Raw genomic sequence first — 13,943 nt, 5'->3', positions numbered from 1 at the left:
TACAGCATCCTAAACTGTGGTCACTTTAGTCAATCTTTATGTTATCTTTTTTGGAGTTGATAACACTATCTGGTTATATTCAATGTTAAAAGTAGGGGTGGCACCCCACCTATACAACATCTGCATCTTCTTCTCTTCCCTTTACACCTCAGTGTGCCCTCTAGTGGTCATCATCACCAACCCAAAAGCCAAGACCAGACTGAGTGGTGCCAATTTGAAGGGTCTGCTTCTGGCCAGCAGAATGTGACTTTGAGTTCACCTTTAGAAACTGGCCCAATGTAAATGGACTTTGTATTTTCTTTTCATTCATGTTTTATCAAAGATCAAGTAATTTAAAAAAAAAAACACACCAGTCACTCCATCATTTGGCGATGAAGAAGGAAAGGAAAGAAAATGTACTTCAACATGTGACACTGCAAATCCCCTCCATCTACATGTGTTCACGTGGTGTTTGTAAATTTGATTTCCTCAGTTGTTCTTATCTCATCTGCAGCTCAGCAGGTCCCGCCTGTGCTAAATCTTCACTTCTTATCTCGCAGTGTGAAGCACTGAAATTCAAGCCTCTCTTCTTTTGTCAACATCAGGCTGCCTTTGAAGTATTATTTCAGAATGATTATTTTTGAAAGACTTGTTTAAAGCAAGGACTGATTGTATTGACCTACCTTCTTGAATTCTGTGTTTGGTATTTTACAAATCAATGTTATTCCTTCACAATCATGATATATATTCATTTGACACTCTAAAGTGAAATAATAATTTAAAAAAAACATCATCCCCAACCTGCACTTGTATTTTATAATGGAGCCAGCTGGAATCCGAGGTCCCCAGCAGTACCTAAGCTGAAGCTTCAAAGTGTTCATCAGCCTTGGCTTACTTAACACTGTGCTTTGTTTCGACTCTCGCTTTGCTTTTGCTCTTGTAATGATCTTCTGCTTTTGACCCCTGCATTCATATTGAAGTACTCTCTTTGGTTTCTAATTTGAATTTATTTGCCTTTAGGCAGAGCTCATTTTTACTCCTTTTTTTTTACTACCTTGTTTTTTCTTGTTATATTTGAATCTTTAAATAGCAGTCAATCAATCAATCAATCGTTTATTTATAAAGCACTTTAAAACAACAGAGTTGAGGCCAAAGTGCAGTACAAGGACAATAACCAATACATATAAAAATAATGACAGAAACAAATACAAAAATCAAAATAGACAGGACAATCAACTCTCAAGATGAATTAAAAGCCAAACAGTAAAAATGAGTTTTGAGAAGAGATTTAAGAAGCAATCGTGAAGGAGCCATCCTAATATTTAAAGGTAACATGTTCCATAACTTCAAACCCAGGAGAGAAAATGCCCAGTCGCCTCTGAATTTTTGTCTGACCCTTTGTGTGCTAAGCAGATCTCAGAGACCCAGTAGGAAATGTAGGGGCTAATCAGGTCAGATAAATAGCCAGGGGCCAGAATTATAAAGGTAATTATAAGAATCTTAAAATGAATCCTATACTTAATAGGAAGCCAATGTTATGCCTTGAGTATTGGAGTAATATGATCAGGTATTTTAGACCCAGTTAAAAGACGGGCAGCGGCATTCTGAACCAATTGCGGGCATGGATCCACATCCATGATTACTCCCAAGTTCTTAACAGACATCTTCACAAAAGGTTCCAATGGGCCAAAAGAACATGGAGGAATATCAAAAGCACCACTTGGATGAAATATAAGAACTTCTGTTTTACTCTCATTAAAATTTAAGTAATTTATGGCCATTCATGCTTTGATGTCCCACAACAATCTAACAACAATTTTACCTGATTATTATTTTTGTGGTTTAGAAGCAAGTAAATCTGGGTATCATCAGCATAGCAGTGAAAAGAAAAGCCATGTTTTCTTAAAATGAACCCTAAAAGGAGAATATATAAAGAAAAGAGTAGAGATCATGTCTTGTTTTGTGTTGGATCATCCTGTCCATCCTGTTTCTTCTTTTCCATTTTTGTGAACATTTTTCAGACTTTTAAATTTTAAAGGCACCATTTTGGGCATGTCAGGCTTAGAAGCCAGCCTGTTGAGTTTGGGGCCTGGCTGATCGGAGTAAGGCCTATTTTAGGGTCAGAGTCCAGGAAGTCCTGGTCTAAATGGTGCTATCTGGTGAACTACTCACTGTTTTTATGGTTTATTGTAACAGATGTCACAACAGTTTTGGTTCCTCATTTCTTTCTTACGTTTGGCACTGACCTCTTTTCTGTAGTTTAGACCTCGAGGTACTAATTGTCTCCTTGTGATGCCCTGGATGCCTACAGCCCTGGACCTCTTCCTTTTTCTGGGACATTGATAGTCATACCTGAGATGGACAAGGGTGACTGAGGAGACAATAGTTTTTGGCCTGCAGTACTTTATTCAAACATTAAAGCAACAGTGTGCAAAAATGATGTGTTGATCAGGTTCTTCATCAACAAATAATCCATAAAACAGGGTATTCATGGAGAAGATAAAAAGCAACAAATTCATCCCAATAAATATATTAGAACCAAATATTGCATTTCCCACTAAATAAAGCCTGTGTGTTGCTGGACTTGTGCCTGGTGTCTCTCTGTGTCGAGTTTGGGAAGCTGGTGCTGGTGACTCCTTAACATAATTGAGCAAAGAATTCCACAGACGAGGCACAGCAGCTGCAAAGCCTGGACCCCCTTAGTTTTGCACTTAATACGAGGGACCACAAGAGACAACTGACCAGTAGATCTAAACTCTTTGGATGGCTGGTGTATAACACACAATTCAGCTAAATAGGCAGTAGAATACCACTCTAGTGATTTAAAAACCAACAACAAAATTGTAAAATCAATTCTGAACCTAACAGGCAGCCAGTGTAAAGAAGCCAAAATTGGAGATACAGAATCAAACTTTCTTGCCCCAACCAAAAATGGGCAGAAGCAGCAGCAGCATTCTGGACTAACTACAACCTGTTGTGTGTCAAGGATTTGCTGATCCCAGAATACAAGCTGCAGTAATGAAGCTGAGAAAATATGAAAGCAGGAGCAAATTTCTTAAGATCCATAGGTGATAAAAAAAAACTTCACCTTGGCTAAAAGATGAAGATTGAAAAAGCAACTCGGACCACATAATTAATTAGTTTCTCAACAGAGAGGTTACTGTCAAAAATAACACTAAGATTCCGAACGTGAGGTTTGCAAAAGTCTGTGGTAGAGCCAAGGAGTTCAAAACTAATTTGAGCTTTGGCAGGAGGACCAGCTATCAGCACTTTCATTTTGTTTTGATTTATTGATTTACTTTGATTTAGATCAAGAAAACTGTCAGCCATCCAGATCTTAGTTGTACAAGACAATTGTGCAGCCGATTCATTGAAGATTTACTCACAGGAATGTAGACCTGTATATCATCAGCATAATAATTAAAAGAAACATTAAACTTCCTAAAAATAACACCTTTAGGATAGAAATATATAGAAAATAAAACAGGACTCAGAATAGATTCCTGTGGAAAACCTCATTTAACCACATTTAAATCAAAACACAGATCAACCCTTTAAATCCCTTGATGTAAAACCCTCATAACCTGTATCTCCATTATTTTGAAAAGCCAAGGGAAAGGCTGTAAAAATAGATAAATTCAACAGACAACCCTGCAGGAGGCCAATGTGGGCTGCCATCTATGAAGCAAGCAAGGAGAGTACAGTATGCTGGCTCTTTGTCTGTAGCCCACCCAGTTGTCCATCCATTTCTTTCATTTCCAATCCAGGGAAAGACACCAAGTGCTGATCTTATTAAACTATGTTTTTTAATACTTGATCTTTAAAATTTGGCAGACACCCCACCACAGATCTGCTGCCCCCATTTTTTGTATTTGCTGTGTTGTGTTTTTCATTTTACTGCATGTTTCATTATTTGATACTGCATTACATTATTGGGCACTCTGTAAAGCACCTTGGCACTAAGATTGACGTATTGACTATTGTCACAGGAGGCTGGGGGTCAGACCCATCCAGGATGCTAGGAAGGACCGGGAGGTGGTCTATACGTCCCCCGGGCCACTAGGGTGCAACCACCCTGGATGTTGAGGGGATCACAGGGAAGGAGTCCGGGAGATCAACACTTCCGCCACACCTGGGAAGGTGGGGGAAGATCCTTCCAGCGACACCTGGAGTGCTTCCGGGTGCAAGGGCAGCACTTCTGTAGGTTTGGATTTTTTTTTCTCCCTAAATAATAAAAACCATCATTTAAAAACTGCATTTTGTGTTTACTTGTGTTATGTTTGACTAATGGTTAAATGTGTTTGATGATCAGAAACATTTTGTGTGACAAACATGCAAAAGAATAAGAAATTAGGAAGGGGGCAAATAGTTTTTCACACCATTGTATATATAGATATAGATTTAATGTGTGTGTATGTGTGTATATATATATATAGAGAGATACAGATATATATATAGATATATAGATATTAGATGTATATAGATATAGATATACACTGCTCACAAAAATTAAAGGAACACTTTAAAGAAACAAATTAGATACTTCAGATCTCAATATGAAGTTGGATATCTATACAAATAATGACAGGGCAATGTCTTAGGAACAAAAGGATGCCAAGTCTTTTAATGGAAATAAAAGTTTTCTACCTACTGAGGGCTCAATTGTGTAGACACCCTAAAATCAGAGTGAAATGAAGATGTGTCAGGCTAGTCCATTTTTTCAAAAACTTAATTTCTGCTACTCAAAATGCTTTTCAGTATCTTGTGTGGCCCCCACGAGCTTGTATGCATACTTGACAACGTCGGGGCATGCTCCTAATGAGACGACGGATGGTGTCTTGTGGCATTTCCTCCCAGATCTGTATGAGGGCATCCCTGAGCTGTTGTACAGTCTGAGGAGCAACCTGGCGGCGCCTAATGGACCGAAACATAATGTCCCACAGATGTTCTATTGGGTTTAAGTTAGGGGATCGTGAAGGCCATTCAATTGTTTCAATTCCTTCATCCTCCGGTACTGCCTGCATACTCTTGCCACATGAGGCCGGGCATTGTCGTGCATTAGGAGGAAACCAGGACCTACTGCACCAGCGTAGGGTCTGACAATGGGTCCAAGGATTTCATCCTGATACCTAATGGCAGTCAAGGTGTCTTTGTCTAGCTTGTAGAAGTCTGGCCGTCCCTCCATGGATATGCCTCCCCAGACCATCACTGACCCACCACCAAACTGGTCATGCCGAATGATGTTACAGACAGCATAACATTCTCCATGGCTTCTGCAGACCCTTCAACGTCTGTCACATGTGCTCAGGGTGAACCTGCTCTCATCTGTGAAAAACACAGGGTACCATTGGTGGACCTGACAATTCTGGTATTCTATGGTAAATGCAGATCGAGCTCCACTGCGCTGGGTTGCGAGCACAGGGCCCTCTAGAGGACGTTGGGCCCTCAGACCACCCTCAAGAAGTCTGTTTCTGATTGTTTGGTCAGAGACATTCACACCAGTGGCCTGCTGGAGGTCATTTTGTAGAGCTCTGGAAATGCTCATCCTGTTTGTCCTTGTCCAAAGGAGCAGATACCAGTCCTGCTGATGGGTTAAGGACCTTCTATGGTCCTGTCCAGCTCTCCTAGACTAACTGCCTGTCTCCTGGAATCTCCTCCATGCCCTTAAGACAGTGCTGGGAGACACTGCAAACCTTCTGGCAATGACACACATTGATGTGCCATCCTGGAGAAGTTGGATTTCCTGTGCAACCTCTGTAGGGTCCAGGTTTCGCCTCATGCTACCAGTAGTTACACTGACCATAGCGAAATGCAAAACTAGTGAAAAAAATAGTCCGAAAAGATGAGGAGGGAAAAATGTCAGTGGCCTCCACCTGTTAAACCATTCCTGTTATGGGGGTTGTCTCATTGTTGCCCCTCTAGTGCACCTGTTGTTAATTTCATTAACAGCAAAGCAGCTGAAACTGATTAACAACCCCCTGTGCTACTTAACTGACCAGATTATTATCCCATAAGTTTCATTGACTTGATGCTATACTCTGATTAAAAAGTGTTCCTTTAATTTTTTTGAGCAGTATATATACTGTATATATAAAATGTGTGTGTATGTATGTATGTATATATATATATATATATATACAGTATATGACAGCAACACTCATAACAGTGACAAAACAATTACTGTACATTGACATTCAAGATGTCTCCTTTTCTTTTTCATTGCTTCTTTAACACACTACTTCTCTGCTGCGAAGCGTGGGTATTTTGCTAGTACTTCAATAAACGTGTGTTTGGAAAAGTGGTGGTGTTAGCCTGATGGTGTTCGGACCCGAGTTCACACTATCTAAATGATTGATTACTCATTTGACTCATTAGTTTATGTGTGTTTTCATTGCTCATTTGACGTAGGATACCTACAGACCCAAGACTAGAGAAGTTTAATTGGTTGCTTGGTGCTTTTAGAGAAGGGTACTCTTGACATTGTTCATGTTGTCCTGCCTCTAAAGCTGGCATCTGTTACCACCGCTGCGTTGAGATGATACATGCCTGTGGCTGTCACCCTCGAGGTCGCTCCTTTTCAGATCCTTTTGCCACTTCTCACACATCATTATTCTGCTGCTCCCGTTTCAATCTTTTGTAAGAGGTACCCCAGAGTATACACTAATGGCTGCCTGCTCAAGACCTCTTGGGTGCAGTTCTTCCACAGCAACTATAAATCACATGGATTGATGAGAAGATATTGCCCTGAAGCCAGAAGTCTGCTCATCTATCCGTCACCAGAGGTAAGGCATTTTACTTTCCTGCCATTTCGTAAAGGGTTACCAGTGCTGTTGGCTGTGATTTCTCTCCTATATGGTCCATGGAAGGAGATGCAGAAATGGGACAAATAAAAAGAGCAGCCACATTCATGAATGTTATACCGACCCATCTATTCAGTAAAGCTGAGCTCTCCTGATAATGCAACTTTAACTTCACTTTAAAATGTATTGTTACAAAGAGTGCATGATTACATAACACTCATAATACTTTATATTGGTGCTTTGTTAAGAGGTTCATGTGAAGCCCACGTCTTTTCTGAATCCAGGGTCACAAATCAAATTCATATTTAAAATATATCTGTTGTAAAAATAACAAGACATAAATAAGTATCTGGGGATTGTTTTCTGTTTGCTGGAAGTTTGTCTTTGCATTTGCGAAGCCCATTTTTTTCTAATAAAGAGTAATGTGGGCTGCATTAGGAACGAGATAGGAACCTATCCTATTTGAGAACCAAAATTAGGGAACAAATATCAGTTTCTCCAGAATCCAAATCTGCTTATTGATTTACAGGATGATGGAATGAAGCAGACTACCCTGAAAACACTGGGGGCACAAGGCAGGGGACAGCTTTGGACAGGATGCTGGTCTATTGTAGGGCACGTTCATAGTGTGGCAATGTAGAGACATCTGTCCACCAGCACATCTGTAGTATGTGAGAGAAAACCAAAGAGGTCACAGGAAACCTATGAGGAGAACATTGAGACACTTCACATGAGCCATATTTGGGAGAAGACTCCAGCCGAGATCCTTGGCAGCGGCTCTAATCTAGTGAGGAGTGAAACAACATACAGTTTCACTAGATTGAGGTGGTTTGTCGTGTAGTGGGTGCGGCAACATGCTGTATCATTGCATGCTTACAGCCCTTAATTCTTTTTACTCTTTTTATTTTGTATTTTAAGATTTAAGATTCAAGAGTTTTATTCATCAAACACACAGTTATACAGGTACAACATGAAGTGAAATAAAAAAGCTATCCTACTCAATGATTGTCCAAAACAAAAGCAAACACGCAACAGAAGAAAATAAACTTAGGAAGATAATAAGAATAACCATATTAAATAAAATTAACTAAATTAAGTTAAACTAGGTTAAGAGTAAGTTAAAATCAGAAATCTGAAAGAGTAGAAAGTATAAAGTGACTGTGCAGTAAGTGAAAGTGAGTGTGCTACGAGTTTTAGCTTTGAATGTTTGTTGGCACGTCAGGGTCCTGATGGCCAGAGGGTAAAAGCTCCTCTTGAGTCAACTGAGTTGAGCAGGCTGAACAGTTTGTTACTGGGGTGGGTAGAGTCCAGAATTATTTTAATTGCCCTGGTCCTGCAGCGCTTGGTGTAGAAGTCCTGCAGAGAGGACAGTACTGACCTTAAGATGTGCTTCTGTTGAACGCAGCACTCTCTACAGAGCTTTGTGATCCTGGACTGAGCAATTCCCAAACCATAATACATAATAGTGAATAGAATTAGCACACTAGCGTCCACATGGCCCAGGCATCAAAGATTATCTACAAGCCATCACCTCAAATATTTTGCCCTTAAATCGGGAGGCAGTGAGGATGTTGCCTCTGGATTGACTGCTGCTAGGCTTCTCACAACTGCTGAAATGTCCTTTTTGTTGGGATTTATGCTGCTTAAACTTACTGTTATGTTTTCTTCCATTACCTATTGTTCTGTTATGTTGTTATATTATATTCTTTTCTGCTCTGGTACCTTATGTTATATGTTATGTTCTGTTACATGATTTCCAGGTCTGTGCTGCTACATTATGTTATGTTACATTATGTGATATTTTGTTCTCTTTTGTTCTGTTCAGTTACATTCTATTATGTTATACTCTTCTTTTGTGTTGTATTATGTTTTGTTCTTTTATATTCTTTTATGATATGTTACATGACACTTCATTGTTTAATGTTAGGTTATGTTTTCCTACACTATTTTCTGTTGTTATATTCAGTTATATTGTGCTATATTCTGTTCTGTTATATTACGTTACTTTCTGCTATGTTCTAATACGTAATTTTTTATTCTGTGCTGTTATGTTTTGTTCTCTTCTGTTACATTATCTTATGATACGTTACACTATGTTCTGTTCTGTTCAGTTATATTACGTTACGTTCTGTTCCATTATGTTTAGTTATGTTCTGTTTGTTTCTGTTCTGCTATGTTATAGTAACTTTTATCTTAATTAACCTTCTGTTATGTTCTGTTCTATTCTGCCATGTAACGTCCTGTTATGTTATGTTACGTTATGTTACATTCTGTTTCGTTATGTTATGTTCTTTTATGTCATGGTGCCTTTTTTATGTTATGTTTTGTTTTGTTTTATTCTGCTGGGTTACACTACTTTACATTATGAAGCTTTGAAAAAATGGCAGTAAAGCAATGCTGCATTTATGTATCACTGGCTCCATAGCCTCTGACGTGAAAATTAAGTTGAAAATTTTAAATTTGTGTTACCGACCTCAGGCCTAGGGGAACCTGGGGCAGGTACAAGCCACTGTTGCTACAGGGTGTAGCCACAGCGATATGGTGTAAAGCATAAAAGAACAGACAGCAGTCCCGAGTCTCAGGCCATACTTCTCTGTTCTCTTTTTCTGCATAGATCAACATGACAATCAGTGAAACAATGGTGCAAGCCGATTTCCTCTGCATAACAAATAGTGTAAACACATTTACTTTGAGTACTTGATTAGAAACCAATTTTCCAAGGAAGCAGACAGTTCTGTATCTCCACATTGTATGTATTTGAGATACTAAATCAAAGCAGGTGACTCTTTAGCAAGACAGGTAAATATTTATGTCCTGTAGATAGCCATCAGCAATAACCTGTAGCAGAATTTTCCAGAAATTCTGCCTTTTCTTTAAAACACTGGTTTATAGCCCATTACACTAAGCAACACACCGAAATGTTATTTTCTTTATAATACTGAGTTCTAGCCCATTACATATGCACAAAATAAGATAAAAGAAGTCTCACACTTTTGCTGTTTAAGTCAACGTTTCTTTTTTCTTTATTATAATCTGTCGATTTCTCCTTTGCCTGACCTTCTTATTAGATCCTCTCCTCTGAAGTAACAATGGACACCAGAGCGATCATGAAAGCCACCGGCTTTGTTGTCCTCACGCTGGTCAGTATCCCAAGCAACTTGATCATTTTCTGTGCCTTCCTGCACACCCAACTGGCAGATGGGAAGCTGATGCCTGCTGACGTTATCTTGTGCCACCTCGTCTGGGCTAATCTGATGGTAGCGTTTTCTCGGAGTATCCCACAGACACTCTCAGCCTTCGGTAACAAGAACCTCTTTGATGACATTGGCTGCAAAATTGTAATCTTCTGGTTCCGTGTTTTCCGAGGTCTCTCCATAAGCCTGACCTGTCTGCTGAGCACGTACCAAGCAGTTGTCATTGCTCCTGCCACATCCAAGCTGGCTCTACTCAAACTCAAATTGCCCCAGTACCTGCTATTGTTGCTTTTCCTTCTCTACCTGTTTTGTGGGGTGACCAGTGTGAACCCAATAATATTCACAGTGGCTTACCTCATCAATAACACAATTCCTCCTTACACCTTCAACTTGGAGTTCTGTTTCACGCCATACCCCGACTACCCAACCTTCATCGGACAAGGCTTCACCAACTTCCTGCGTGATTTCATATTTATAGTGCTGATGGCAGTCATGAGCGCCTACATCCTGATACTCCTCTATCGCCACAGCCAAAAGGTAAAGCACATTCGAAGCTCAGACCGTGGCCAATCAGGAGCCAGAGCAGAAACCCGGGCCTCCCAGGTTGTGGTCACTTTGGTGACACTCTATGTCATCTTCTTTGGAGTTGACAATGCTATTTGGCTCTATTCTCTGTCAACGGTGAGGGTGGCGGCCCTGTTGTCTGATATCCGTATCTTCTTTGCCACCCTGTATACCTCAGTGTGCCCAATTGTGATCCTCCTCACCAACCCTAAAGTGAAATCCAAACTGAGACCTGTCAGAGCTGCACAAGATGGCCAGTTAAAGGAGGCCTCCATGTCAAACACATGAACATCATCTTGGAAAGAGTTATACTGCACACAATCAAAAGCTTTGGCAATTAAATATAAATGAGAATTACTTTCCAGCAAAAGTGTAAAAAATTAAAAATAAAAGATATCAGTTGTGCCGCAGCAAAGGTTCAGTCATGGAAAAGGGGCTATATAAATAAAATGTATTAATATTATTATTAATAAAAAGTAATAAACAAACACTGCACCCTCTCATTGTGTCCAGTGGCACAACAACTTTGGGAAAAGTGCTTCCCAGTTCAAGGTGCAAAGGAAATACGTAAAAACAAAAATCACAATAAATATACATTTTAACAGCAAGTCATTTGTTTTATGTGTTTTTAGGTTTCTAAGGGGTCGGTGTGAGAGGCACTATATAAAGTAAAGCAATTGAACTGAGGTGAATGATTAGTTAAGAGGAGAGCAAAAGGAGTTTGCAGCAATAATTTATTTTATTCTGCATTTTTATTAGTCATTTTGTGAAAGGCACTGCAAAACTATTTTCATAATTTTGCCTCTGTAAGCCACCACATTGAATTTGAAACAAAGCAATCAAGAGGTGATTGAAGTGTAGACTTTCAGGTTTATTTCAAGGGGTTTAATGAAAATATTGTATGAACTGCTTAGAAAAAGTAGACATTTTTATACATGGACCCCTATTTTCAGGGGCTCAAAAGTATTTGTACAAACTAACATAATCACAAATATAATGATCATTTTTAGTATTTGATTGAAAATCCTTTACAGTCAGTGACTGCCTGAAGTCTGAACCCACCTCCATCTCCAAGTGTTGGGTTTCCCCCTAGTGATGCTTTGCCAGGCCTTTACTGCTGCTGTCTACAGTTGCTGCTTGTTTGTTTGTTTCTTCCATCAGTTTTGTCTTCAGCAAATGAAACGCATCTCCAGTTGTGGTGAGGTCAGTTGATTGACTTGGCCATTGAAGAATATTTCACTACTTTACGTTGAAGAGCACTTGGTTTGCTTTCATAGTATGTTTCGGCTCATTGTCCATCTGTATTGTGAAGTGTTGTCCTATCAGTTCTGCAGCATTTGGCTAAATCTGAACAGACAGTATAGCACCCTGTGCACATCAGAATTCATCCCGCAGTCATCAATAAACACCAGTGACCAACTTCCATTGGCATTCAGACATGTCCATGCCAGAACACGGCCTCCAACATGCTTCTCAGATGATGTGGTATTCATCAGATCGTGAGCTGTTTCTTCTCTTCTTCATACTCTTCTCTTTCCAGCATTCTGGTATACATTGATCTTAGTTTCCTTTGCTCAAAGAAAATTGTTCCAGAACTGAGCAGGTGAGGCTAACCAGTGGTTTGCACTTTGTGGTAAACTCTCTGTCTTTATTTCATGAAGTCTTTTCTTGATTGTAGAATTTGGCAGTGATAAGTCAACCTACTGGGGAGTGTTCTTGGTTTGGCCAAATGTTAAATATAAGGGCTATATTCCACAAAGGAAAGAATTCTGCAATTATCTGGCACAGTAGTCTTCCAAGGTTGTCCAGACCTTGTGGTGTTGCTGAGCTCAGCAGTGTGTTCTTTCTTTTTAAAGATGTACCAAATGGTTGATTTGACCACTCCTGGTGTTTCTGCTATTTCTCTAAAGCAGGGGTCTCCAACTCCAGTCCTGGAGAGTTACTCTTTTCTTAATCAGTGACCAGAATTTGCTACTAATTAACTTTATGCCTCAATTTTAATTGATGCACAACTTAAGACTAAGGCCCTTTAATTTTTCCTTTTACTTAATTAGCAACCAAACAATATTAAGGCACAAAATGAACCAACACATAATCAATAACCTGCGTCCGTTGCAAGATAACTGAAAATAAAGAAAGGTGAAGGCCTCAGTAATGTTGATTTGCTCAGGTCCACAAAACATTTTGACATTACTCGTAAAAAAGAAAATTAAGAGTTGTGTAAATGTCTGCCATGGAATTAAATAACGGGTTTAATTGGAAATGAGAATTGGCTTCAAATTAAGAAACTGAATGAAGTGAAGTAGGTTGGAGGCCCCAACTTAGTTGGACATTTGTTGGCTCACTTCACATCAAATTTATGTTTAGATGCCGTTTACGGAAAAGTGAATTAAAATAAAGGGAAATGTGGATTGTAACATCCGGGGAAATAGGACAGTTGAACAAACTGGTGAAAAAAGCAAGCTCTATTGTAGGTACAGAGCTGGACAATTTAACATTCGTGGCAGAGCGACGGGCGCTGAGCAGGCTCCTGTCAAACATGGAGAATCCACTGCATCCACTGAACAGGATCATCTCCAGACAGAGGAGCAGCTTCAGTGAGAGACTGCTGTCACCGTTCTGCTCCACTAACAGACTGAGGAGATCGGTCCTCTCCCACACTATGTGACTCTTTAATTCCACCTGAGGGTGTAAACATTAACATTATACAAAGTTATTGTCTGTCTGTTATACCTTCATTGTTATCACTCTTTAATTTAATATTGTTCTTTATCAGTATGGTGCTGCTCGAGTATGTGACTTCCCCCTTGGGATTAATAAAGTATCTATCTATCTATCTATCTATCTATCTATCTATCTATCTATCTATCTATCTATCTATCTATCTATCTATCTATCTATCTATCTATCTATCTATCTATCTTTAATTAGCAGCAAAAACTGGTCACTAATTAAGAAAAGAGTTAGAATGAAAACTTGCAGCCATAGTAGTGCTCCAGGACTGGAGTTGGAGACCCTTGCTCTAAAGGGTCTTAGCCTATTGATGGACTGTTTCTACTTGCCTGGAGAGCTTTTAGGAACTCATATTGAGAAGTCACAATGACAGCTTCCAAATGCAAAATCCACACATGGAATCAACTCCAGACCTGTCAATAGTTAATGAAATAATCAGGGACCTGCTCCCACCTGGCTAGGGAACAGCTTGTCAGTCAAATGTCTAAATACTTTTGAGCCCCTGGAAATGGGGGGCTATGCAGTGAAATGGCTGTCATTCCTAAATGGTTCATGTGGTATTTTTGGTAAACTCCTTAAATTAAAGCTGAAAGTCTACACTTCAGTCACATAATGCTTGCTTTATTTCAAATCCATTGTGGCACCATACAGAGCCAAATTTTTGAATATCCTG

The 13,943-nt window shown here is 39.5% G+C and overlaps 1 protein-coding gene across 1 annotated transcript; it reads left to right on the top strand.

Moving 5' to 3' along the window:
• Nucleotides 1-9,868: 9,868 nt before the first annotated feature.
• On the top strand, nucleotides 9,869-10,825 carry LOC120526690 (olfactory receptor class A-like protein 1). The gene has a single exon (XM_039749848.1). The coding sequence runs from the start codon at nucleotides 9,869-9,871 to the stop codon at nucleotides 10,823-10,825; it is 957 nt and encodes a 318-aa protein (XP_039605782.1).
• Nucleotides 10,826-13,943: the final 3,118 nt, after the last annotated feature.

This window comes from Polypterus senegalus, chromosome 3 (assembly GCF_016835505.1).
Source record: "Polypterus senegalus isolate Bchr_013 chromosome 3, ASM1683550v1, whole genome shotgun sequence".
Classification (NCBI taxonomy): Eukaryota; Metazoa; Chordata; class Cladistia; order Polypteriformes; family Polypteridae; genus Polypterus; species Polypterus senegalus.
The sequence above is the reverse complement of the archived record's forward strand: the minus strand, read 5'-3'. Positions and strand labels throughout refer to the sequence as shown.